The 11971-nt window shown below is 31.0% G+C and overlaps 2 protein-coding genes across 2 annotated transcripts; one reads left to right on the plus strand and one right to left on the minus strand.

Moving 5' to 3' along the window:
- Window positions 1-1633: 1633 nt before the first annotated feature.
- On the plus strand, window positions 1634-2155 carry N0V96_012172 (uncharacterized protein; the record flags this gene model as incomplete). Its single annotated transcript, XM_065759532.1, has 1 exon — window positions 1634-2155. One exon carries the CDS (start codon window positions 1634-1636, stop codon window positions 2153-2155), a length of 522 nt encoding a protein of 173 aa, XP_065611857.1.
- Window positions 2156-5215: 3060 nt separating this feature from the next.
- N0V96_012173 (uncharacterized protein) lies at window positions 5216-5985 on the minus strand (the record flags this gene model as incomplete). The annotated part of the gene is made up of 3 exons (XM_053199475.1): window positions 5216-5537; window positions 5619-5703; window positions 5763-5985. 3 exons carry the CDS (start codon window positions 5983-5985, stop codon window positions 5216-5218), a joined length of 630 nt encoding a protein of 209 aa, XP_053043079.1.
- Window positions 5986-11971: the final 5986 nt, after the last annotated feature.

Consider the following 11971-nt stretch of genomic DNA (forward strand, 5'->3'; position numbering starts at 1 on the left):
TCACCGTGGCGAAATAATTTAGATTTTAAAGTTTGTTAGTAAGTGAGCGAGTGTGAGAAGGAGAGGGGATGATTCGATGTAGGACGCGAGGTCTCGAGTTTGAGGTTTCAAGTCGACGATCAGTCGAGACATCAAGTACACGCATGCTATAAATCGAGTTCACAGAACTGTTTGACCTTTCTCTGTTCCTTTTCCCAAAATTACGCGAGTACTTTCAATGTTCTCCTCAAATACGTAGTGCGCTCAGACATTTCGGCAGGAAAATTGGCCAAGCAGTTCGGGTAGTGCGGCAGATGGGAGCTGTCACAGGTTGAATTCTCCACTATTCCGCCCTGACTCTTCTAAAGTTCTTGCTAAATTCGAGGCGGCAAAGCGCCCAGAGGGCAGTAAAGGCAGCATTGCCTACAGGGGCGTGCACACACTTTACTGTGTTAGTATACTTGAGGGTGTGTAAACAATCTCAGGTCACTCTAGCTATTCTAACTGTCATATCTGGTAGAAAGCCTTGCTCATAGCAATGAATCTGAGCCGTAGAAAGCAGCAAACACGGTAGTCTTTCACCCCCAAGACTTCTCATGGGGCCGGATCTGGGCACAACAAGTAGCAGAGCGATAGCCTGCAGCAATAGCTTGCAGCAACCCTCCTTGCAAACGGAAAATGCAGAAGGGTATGGAAATAATCGACCAGATCATCTTGATGAAGTGGTGAGCCGTTGGGCTATCAGACACTACCTTGAGAAGAGATTCCGAGACGGCGTTTTGGCGATGCTGCAAATGCCCAGAGCCATGACTAATCTGCAATGGTTTCCTCACTTTTCGGCCTCTTATCAAGCTTTCTTGGCTCAGGAAGCAGGGAGTAATGGATTAATCTCTTCATTAAGATGAAAGAAACCTTATTACTCAAGTGGGCATCCATACACCGACGTGCCGAAAGTCTCTCAAACTCCAAATGACACCTAGCTTCAAGAGCTATTGTCAAAGCTCACATCTGTAGACCTGCTCCAATCGGAGGTTCACTCATAGAGTTTCTCACAAATCGCGATTGTGCTCTAACATCAGCATTTATTGAGTTCTCATGAGGGAATGTTCTTTGTCTCTGAGAAATGGCCAGTCGCAAAATCACGAACTGGCTTCTGCTTCTAGGCGTGGTATTTTTGGACTGGCATCGCGATGAGACGGGAGCTGGCATTATCGTAGTCAGAAACTCTTTTTTTCAGAGCATACCGAGTCAGTAAATATTACCGGACCTCCTCGGTCATATTTCTTGGCGGTCTGAAGCAAATTGAGTTTCACGGTGTCGCTGTCAATCTCAGTAAGGTTTGTCTATGCGCCAAGTGCTTTACTTCATTTAACTGACTTTTCTGCTCAGACTTGTGTTTAAACTCTAATCATGGCTTCTCCGGATCAGCTCGGTTAACTGAAATGGAAGACGAACGAATTTCGGCGTCTCCAAAGAAAGTCTAACGTAGCCCTTTTGGGCATTTGTAAGCCTGTCATCTCATGTCATTCCAATGTGGGAGGCGGGAAAGTTCGACCATGATCAAATCAGTTTTTGGTCGCATAGTTCCTGCAACTCCATCCGATTGTGATTAGGTTTTTGCATGTCTCATTCTTGGTTGTCAGCAAAATCGAGAATGGCCAAACAGACCTTTCCCAGAGGTTTTGTCACCCCAAGAGTTCGCCCCAGAACTTTGCTTATTCTGGCTTTTGCTGGCATTGTCGTTCATTTTTGCTTCAAATTAAGAAACGAATCGAGTGTGCAGCTTGTCTCCTGGCACGATGTTACACACGAACCTCCTCCCGAGGGCCTTGTCGACCAACCGCCCGTCTCCTCTATCCAGCAGTCCATTCCACCTATCGACCTATCCAAGAACAAAGACGAAGAATTGCAACAACAAAAGGAAGAAGCATCGAAACAAGAGGCTGAGAGCTTGAAACAAGAGGCCGAAGCATTGAAACAAGAGGCGGAGGCATTGAAGAAGGAGGAGGAAGCATTGAAAAAGGAAGAAGAAGCCCTCAAACATGAAGCAGAGGCTGTGAAGCAGACCGAGAAGAAGCAGAAACAGGAAGAAGAAGCAAGGAAACATAAGGAAGAAGAACATGAACAGAAGCTACGGGACCAGTTTGCCCGGGAGTACGAGGCGGCTAAAAAGTGAGTACTTCACGGATGGCCTGCCGTCATCGCATACGCACACGTGGCTGACTTGACTTTAACACTAGGCTTCCCGGTAGCGGTGCAATCTATGGCAACACCTTGAACTCCTTGGTCGACACAGACAACAGAACAGATCTACATGCAGCGCGATTACGAGAATCCAGCGAGGAAGAAAAGCCTTATTCGAACCATCGACCTGTCCATTTCAACCCGTATCCCCATTATAATGGAGAGGATTGGAAAAAGGAGAAACGTAGCCCATATGTGCCATGTTTCGGTGCTACTGGGGAGCGTGTGGAGGACTTGCTTGTGTTCAAAGGCAGGCCTGCCAAGTTTCCAAAGCCGTCCTTCGGCAGCTTCGACATTTTCAACATGGACGGCAATCTCTGCTATGAACGCGAAAGTAGACTGGGACCTTACGGCCACACACTGCAGATCAAAGCGAACAGTCTACCAGTAGATTGGGACAGCGTTGATTGGGGTAGCCTTCAAGAAAACTGCGTCAAACAGAACGCCGCTCGTTTTAGCCCTGGAAAGCCCAATGCATATGTTGACACCGTTTACGGGAACTCCGGGACCGCTCAGAGACGAGAGGCGAGAGCAGATGGAGAGGAGGTTTCGAACAAATTGTCAGCAACATCAACAGGGACTGAGTCCCGAACTGCTGTTCTTCTTCGCACTTTCACTGGCAAACGATACACGGAAAACGATAAACAAGCCATCAGATCCTTGATTTCCGAGCTATCCCTGCGTTCGGGCGGCGAGTACCAAGTCTTTCTCCTATTACACGTCCACGACCGTTCGGTCAACCTGAAGGGTGACAAGGCGGCCTATCAACATGTTTTAGATGAACATGTACCTCGAGAGTTTCATGGTATTACTAAACTATGGAACGACCAAGTCGTGTGGGACATCTACACAGCTCTCACCGAAGATGACGAGAAAAGCGTTCACCATGCACAATGGCTATCCGTTCAGAAGTTTAGCATGGATCATCCCGAGTTCGATTACATATGGAATTGGGAGATGGATGTAAGGGTCGTCGGGCATAACTACGATTTCTTGGAGAGTCTGAGAGGATTCGCAAGAAAGCAGCCACGAAGGGGTCTGTGGGAACGCAATGAGCGTTACTACATTCCAGATCATCACGGAACGTGGGCTGAATTCCGCGACTATGTCGAGAAGCAAACCACCGGTACCCAAGTTTGGGGTCCACCGAGCGTGCCCTTCATCAATCCGGTCGGGCCAAAACCGCCCACTGGAGATCCCCGAGATGACCAATATGACTGGGGCGTTAATGAGGAGGCAGATCTTATCACTCTTGGTCCTATTTTCAATCCGGTCAATAGTAGCTGGATTTTCGCAGACCATATTTGGGGCTACAAAGATCAACAGCATCCAGCAACGTCACTCCCTCGGCGGTGCACTATTGTTACACAATCGCGCATTTCTAAACGCCTTCTGGATATCATGCACGTCGAGAATCTCCGCGGTAATCACATCGCGTCGGAAATGACGCCCCAAACGGTTGCACTTCTCCATGGGCTGAAAGCAGTTTTTGCTCCCCATCCCACTTGGTTTGATCGTCCTTGGAACGGAAAGTTTCTCGATCATTGGTTCAACCCTGGGCCAAGAGGTGAAAGTGGTGGCCAAGGGAGTGCAATGGGCTACGGAAGAGAACGCAGATACCAAGGGATTACTTGGTACTATCGTGCTGAGCCTCCTTCTAGGTTGTATAACAACTGGATGGGGTATATCGATACCGATATTGGAGGTCGAGACTGGGAAATAACCCACGGCAGACCTTGCTTGCCGCCCATGATTCTGCATCCCATCAAGGATGTCAATCCAACCAACCCGGGATTCGCGACTAAATTCGAGCTTTTCTACGGCTGATAGCCTCCAACAAAAGAAACCATAGTGTGATGGATTTTGATCATGACTAAACCTTACTTATGAAAGGAGCCCCTACTGCTACATTTGATGATGAGTGGTTTCCATCCTGTGAAGAATACATAGACTTGTGGCCGTTCAAAGACCTGTCAGACAGAAAACGTGATTTAGTAGAAACACGAAGAATATAACGTATGTATAATATTATTATGCCGTCGATTATTCCGTAGTTGTGAACTTTGTAAGAGGGAAAGTACAAAAAGAAGAAGAAAATCAAAACAAAATAGTCTATTAAGATAGTAAGAGTATTTACTAATATTATATGTTAATACTATATGAATAATATTGAGAATTACCGGAGCAGCCAGCAAAGGCAGAACTTCAAAATAAATATAACATTATTATAGGCTTTATGCTGAGAATCGCAAATTCAAAGGACAGGAAGGACAGATGAAAGATGTTGAACCTTCACTTTCTAAAGTACTTTAGTCAGCCACGTCAAACCTTCCAGTGAGGTTCCCGCTATTTGATCCGTAGCTTTTGCAGCACTAACTCCTTTCTTCGACTAGTCTCACGACTTATGCATGTCAGGAACTTTATTCACGACGCTCAATTAATCGTGAAGGGAAAATACTGACCTCAAAAGGCCATTATGTAAGGTAGACCACGGAGTATGTGGTTGGAGTACAAGCTTTCAAAAGTCTTGGCGTGATATCAGAAACAGCCGTATATTGATTTCACGCGATTTGGAGCACAGGAGAGAAACATTCACTGACTAGTCAATCCAATTAGAGGCCTCATGTTCTGAAGCAATGTCATGCTCATCCTTGTAGTCGCGAAGTTGAGATCTTTGCCTCAACACGTTTCTTCAGCTACCTTATGTGATGCTGAGTAGGTATATTGAAGACAGATCCCAAGTTAAAACTAAAACAACCAATCAAAGCATGATTTGGACAGCAGTCAAAGTGCTTTGCAAAACAAGGAAAAAGTCAAGGGTTTTATTTGAAACCATTTCCTGGCTAATTTTTCCACGGTAGTTGTTTCAATCCAGAATCGACCTTGACCATGTTGATTGAGAGGAACACCCATGATACTGGTATCAAGGCTTGTCACGCTCATCATGGCCGAGTCTTCGCTTGCATATGATTGAAGGCAAGTATACTGCCCTCTACGGACACTTCTCAGTAGCCAGCTTGGTTGACTGTTTGACGACGCCATCGAGTTCTGTAATAGAGATCTCACCCTCGCCCGGCCCATCACTGCTCATGCTCAAGTAGTTGTTGATGATCATAGTGAACTTGCCTCCGTTAGAGTTGCAACCAGACCGAAATTCGGTGGAAAGATTGTTGGTAAACTCGGTAGCGGCATCAATCGGTGCTTTAAAGGGCCATTCCAGGTTAATAGTTCCCCGGCTTCCTTTGAACTTGTATTGATTCTGGTTCTTGGCCCAGGCCCCTTCGGTCAATCTGACGTGTCCCTTGTAGGTTCCGCTTCGAAATGTCAGTCTGTGAATCATTTCTATAGAATTTGGCTACATAAGAGTCGCGGCCTGTGAGAATTTTGATGCATACCTCAAAATAACCAGCTGTCTATCGGCAGCTGTCTGAATGTCGACCTCGATCTGGCACTTGACCTTGACTTTGTGGTCTCCAGCCTCTTAAAGAGGTGAGCAGTGATTAGTGTAAGGCGCCGACATTTCTTCTCGAAAAACGTACTGATCGTGGTATTCAAAGCTTCATACAACACATCAAAGCTGCCGCTAGGGTCGAGATTCCCACTCAGAGACCCAACAGGACAGCCCTCCCCAGTGTATCTGATACCAGTGACGGCAAGAGTAGCATTATCTCCAGAAACCTGACGTCCCAGGATCTTGTGCGGAGGACTGGCAACAGCAGCACCGGCAAGGAGTGGAATTATGATCGAAGATATATGAACCATGGTTGCAATGTGGTTAGAAAACTTGTGAAGCCTACTGCGTAAGGTAGCGCAATGAAGTGTGTCGTGATGGCACGAAAGGTTTCGTCCTCATGGAACAATCGATCACCAGCGTGATACTTATAGCTCTCTCAAGAGCAAAGGAAAAAGAATGATGTTTAAGGTGGCAGAAACTTAAGTTTCGGGAAGCCCGAATCTCAATTTTACTAAGTGGAGCTGACGCGAACAGATCTACATTGGCCGAATTCCACATTTAACCAACCCTTGCTGGGTTTGGGAGTTGTCTAATTGATTAACATATTCCTCTGCAGATTCCGTGGAACACGATGCCTTAGTGAGCCGGGATCTGCGCCGCTGCGATCTTGAATAACCATCGCGTCGTCTCGGATTTGGCAGCTAGTTCTAGACGCCAACGCTCTAAATATATTTATTTCCTCATTTTCATACTTCTCTTTAATTCACAAAATTGCAGTTCTATCTTTTAAGTCTTATTTTGCCCTCCTACTAGTTTTTTATAAGCCTCGCGTTCTAGTATTTTGATAGATAGTCTATTAAATCTAAAGAAACTTCTTAATATACTAATTAAGTTTAATCGCTAGAACTATTACGGCTAGCTAGTTATAGTAAGTATATTAATAAAAGTTAAGGCTACGAATACTAAGTAAATAATATTATAATTATAAATAGCTTCCCTAAAACTTTATTTATAAATCGTAAAATAAATAAAGTTTTAATAATTAATTATAGTTTTATTAAAAAGATTTTAAATAAAAAATAATTAAAAGTAATTATTAGATTTAATATTAAGTTAATTATTAAAAAAGTTATAAAAGTCCGTTCTCAAGCCCGGCTTAAGTATATTTTATATTTAAATCTTATTTTTAAATATATTTTTTTATAATATTTTATTTTATTTATTAATAATTACTTATTTAGAGTAATTATTATAATTATTTTATTATTTAACTACTCCTTATTTATATATAACTTATTTTATAGTTTTTTTTATTTTAAGGGATAACTTTTATATCCTTAGTTTAATATATATATAATATACTATAGCTACTATAAGCCTATGGGGTAGGCCCTAGTTATAGTTATATATATTAAGTTATAATAAAAACGTTCTATCTATATTAACCCCTAAGCTTAAAAAATTAATACTCTTATAACTTAACATAAACCTTTTACCAAAATAATAAAATATATACTCTCCTATTTACTAGCCTTTATAAAACCTAATATATAAAGAACGAGTAGGTTTTCTATTACGTATTTAAGATATAGTTTAAGTTCGATATTAATATTAGAGATTCGCTAGTCGCTTTTATAATAGCTACGTTATGTTTAAAAAGCTCTTTTTAGGGTCTAGCCTGCCTTATTAGGGGCTATTATTACTCCTATAGATAAACTAGTTTATTAAAATTCATATTAAGATTTAATTATATATTTTAATAAAGTTTATAATTAATTATAAGTAGCTATAATTATTATTAAAATAATCTTATTATAATATATTAATTACTTTTTTTAATAATTAAATACTACCTCTTATTTTATTTTTTTCTTTTTATTTAATAATAATTTCTCTTTAATATTATCATTTAATATACTTAACTATACTCTTTTTAAGTTCTTGATTATATTATTAAATCTAGGTTTATTAATATTATTTTATTATATTAATAAGACGTTAATAAGAGCAATGCTTATTATAATATATTTATTTATTTTCTATAAATTAATATTATTTATTTTAATTATTCCACTTTTACTAATTACTTAGGCAATTCTTTATATTATTTATATATTATTAATATATAATATTAGTAAATACTCCTACTATAAATTAATATTATAAATATAATATTTATTAAAACTATTATAGCTAGCTAGTTATAATAAGTATATTAGTAAAAAGTTAAGGCTATAAATACTAAATAAACAGTATTATAATTATAAAAAGCTTTTTTAAAACTATATTTATAAATTATAAAATAAGTAAGGTTTTAATAATTAATTATAGTTTTATTAAAAAAGTTCTTAATAAGAATAGCTAAAAAATAATTATAAAATCTAATATTAAGTTAATTATTAAAAAAGCTATAAAAGATCTATCCTTAAGCTTAGCTTAAAACTATATTATATATAAATTTTATTTATAAATATATTTTTTATAATATTACTATTTATAATTACTTAACTATTTATTAAATAGTTATTTGTCCTATTTATATATAATTATTTATTTTATTTTTTTATAAGTATTTATTCTTTTATTTTATCATATAATTATAATTACGTAATTTATTTATAATCTTTTTTATTTTAAGAGGAGTTATTTTAAGTTTATTTTTTTTTATATATAATATAATAGCCGTTATAAATTTTATAAAGTAGCCCCTTAGCTTTATTATATTTATTAAATTATAATATTAGCTTTTTTTTTAAAACATTTAGTCCTCTAAGCTTATAAATAAGTTATCTATTCTTAAATTAAAGAATTATTAAGTTTATTTTATTAAAAAATATATTAATATAATATTAAATCGAATTAAAAAAATCAAAATTTTAAGTAGCTATATTTTATTATAAATTATTATATATTATTTGTTTTTTTTTAATAAAAGTATAAAAATAATACTTTATTTAAATTATTATTTATATAGTATTTAGTATTTAATTTTTTTTAATTTTAATATTTACGGGATATATTATTATTTAAGTATATTATATAATAACTTTATTAATGCTATTTATATTTATAAATAATCGTAATTTTTATTTAATAATCTAGGCTAATTTAATATAATTAATTATTTAATAATAAAATCTAATTAATTAAATTATAAAAAGTAAATAGAAAAGTTACGTTTTTAAAAAAGGGTTATAAAATTATAAAAAAAGGCTAAGGCTTATTAAAAAGCTTAAACTAAATTAAATAAATTATTATTTAAAATAAAACGTCTTTATATTTAAAAAATAAATAATATTTAAAAAGAATCGTATTATATTAAAAAGATTTTTTTAAAAATATTAAAAATATTTTATTAATAACCCGTAAAATATAAGCTAATAATATTTTTAGGGTTATTAATTAGGATATTATAATAACTAAGAGTTCTAAGTTTAATTTTAATTTTAATACTTTTTAAAAAGTTATTAAAAATTCTAAAAGTTCGTAATAAGTTTTTTATATATTTTCTTTATATTTATAATTTTTTTATTTAATTAAAAAATTCTCGTATTTTATTCTTAATTTTATAATTAATAATTTTTTTTAATTTTATATTCTAATTTATTAAGTTTTATAATAATATAATTTTTTTATATATAAATTTTTAAGTACTAGTTCGAAAAATAAAATATAAAAAACTAAATAATATTTTATTATATTTAAAAATCTTAACTTATAATTAATATCTAAGACTTTTTAAATAATTTTAAAAAAGTCTAAGTTTTTTATAATTTAATTTATTATTTAGTTATTTTATTTTAATATTATAATAAAAAAGATAAGTACTATCCCTCTTTTTTAAAATTAGTCCTTTAATCCTTAATTTATTTACGTTTTATTTTATATATTAACATATAAAATTAAAATTTAAAAAATACTTTTTTTTGAATTTCTTAGAGTTTTATTACGTTTATTATTATTTTAATAGCTTATAATCTTTATTATATTCTTTTATATATTATTAATTAGTATTTATAACTTAAATAAAACAGGGGATTCTTTTATACTTTTACTAACTATATTATTATATACGAATTAGGCTATTAATAATAATATTACTTAGTTATTTTAATCGTAGTTTATATAATAACGGAGGTATATTTTAAGAATTTAGTTAATTCTTTTTATTTAATTATTAATTTATAAATAAAAAAATAATTAATAATTTATAATTTATATTAAGTTATGAAATTAAGGATCTCTAAAACTTTAAAATAAATAGAGTATTTTTATTAAAAAAATAATTTCTTTTTAGTATATTATAAATAATAATAATATTTTTAAAAAAATATATATACTAATTCCTTTATATTATTAGCTTTTTTTATAAAATATAAAATAAGTAAACTTAATAAGTTAATTAATTATAACTAAAATATTATTATATTATATATTTATAAATAGTTCTTTAGATTTTAATAATTTAATAATAAAGCTTTATAAAATCGATTATTATACTTTTATAAATAGTTATAATAGTTATAGCTCGCTATATAATTTATATAAGTTATTTTTATTTTTTTTATAAATTATATAGTTTTTTAATTATATTAATAATTTTAATATATATAATAAATTTATTATAATATTAATAAATCCGTTTTTATATTCTTATAACTTTTTAATAACTATATATAAGTATATTATAAATTTTTATAATAAGTTTAGGGGTTATTCTTTTAATTGGGCTAATATTAATTTTTTTTAGCTATTATAAAAAAACTTTATAATTAATATAAAACTATTATTTTTTCTTTTTTAAAAATAACTTACGTTTTTTTAAAAACTATAACTTCGTAATTAGGTTTTTTTATTAAAAATATTTACTTTACTATTTTTTTAAACCTTTTTAATAAATAATTTAAAAGTTATATTTAAATAAAAACTCGCTCTATTTAACTTATTATTTATTTAGATTCTTATTTATTATAAAATTTATAAAGTTCTTATAGTTTATATAAACTATTACTTCGTACTTAGTTCTAAATAACTATAATCTCTATTTTTAAAATATTTTTATAATAACTATTAATTCCTTATTATAAATTTATTAATTTAATTTTTATTTTTATAAAATATTTTAAAATAAAAAATAATATAAATAAATTTTTTTTACTTATTTTATTATCTTAAAACCGCTTTTATAATAAAGTTTAAAGTATTAGTTTTAATTTTAAAAAAGTCTTTAGGGGTTTAAAATTATAATAATTAGTTTAAAAACGACTATATTTTTTAATTTTAGTAAATACTTTTTTTATATTTAGAGTCCTAAATAAATAAGTTATTTTTTTATATTAAATTATTAAAAAGTTTAATAATATTAATATAATTTTTTTCAAAAATTATTAATAAAAAATTAACGAATTTTAAAATTTTCTATATATTTTTAATATTTAATAATATAAGCTAGTCCCTAATTATTTCTATTTTAAATACTTATATATAAATTTATTTTAATATAATAATATATTTAAAAAAGTCTATTTTTTAAATATAGAACTTATACTTAGAAAGTTTAGTATATAGTTTAGCGTTTTAAAATTTTTAAAATATTATATAAATATATTTCTTATATATTTTAAAATCAAAAGAGAAAATAAAAATATTATTAATATAAATAATAATAAAAAATATTAATAACTTCTTAGAATATATAGTTAATTATTATTTAAAAAATTACTAGAGTATTAATAAATCTAAAAAATATAATAAAATACTTAAAAAAGTCCTTTATAAGTTCGAAATACTATTTTCTATTTTTTTTTAATCCTAATTTAATTAAATACTTCTTTAAAATTTATTATAGTAAATTAATTAGTTCTATATAATAAATCTCTAAGCTTAGTAATAAGTAATAAAGGATAGTAATTCTTTTTTATAATTTTATTAAGTTTTTTATAATTAATAATAAGTTTTAGTTTCTTAATATAAAAAATAAGGGTAATTTCGCAAAGGATTTCGAGGGTTAAATATATTCTTCTTCGAGTTTTTTATTAATATATTTATTAAAATAGTTTTATTTTTTTTTAGTTTATAAAATATATAAAAAAAGAACTTAGGGTTATATTTTTTTTTAAATTTAATTTTTATATTTTAATTACTATATTTTAATAATCCTATTTCTTTAAGTTTTATAAATAGTTTTATATATTTCTAGTACTTTTTAAGTATAGTTTAGAATTATTTTAATCCCTAATTATTTATATTAAATACGAACTTTTTAGAGCTTTTTTATTATTTTAATAAAAGCTA

Source organism: Colletotrichum fioriniae, assembly GCF_027942845.1.
Source record: "Colletotrichum fioriniae strain IMI 355084 chromosome Unknown scaffold_23, whole genome shotgun sequence".
NCBI classification, from domain to species: domain Eukaryota; kingdom Fungi; phylum Ascomycota; class Sordariomycetes; order Glomerellales; family Glomerellaceae; genus Colletotrichum; species Colletotrichum fioriniae.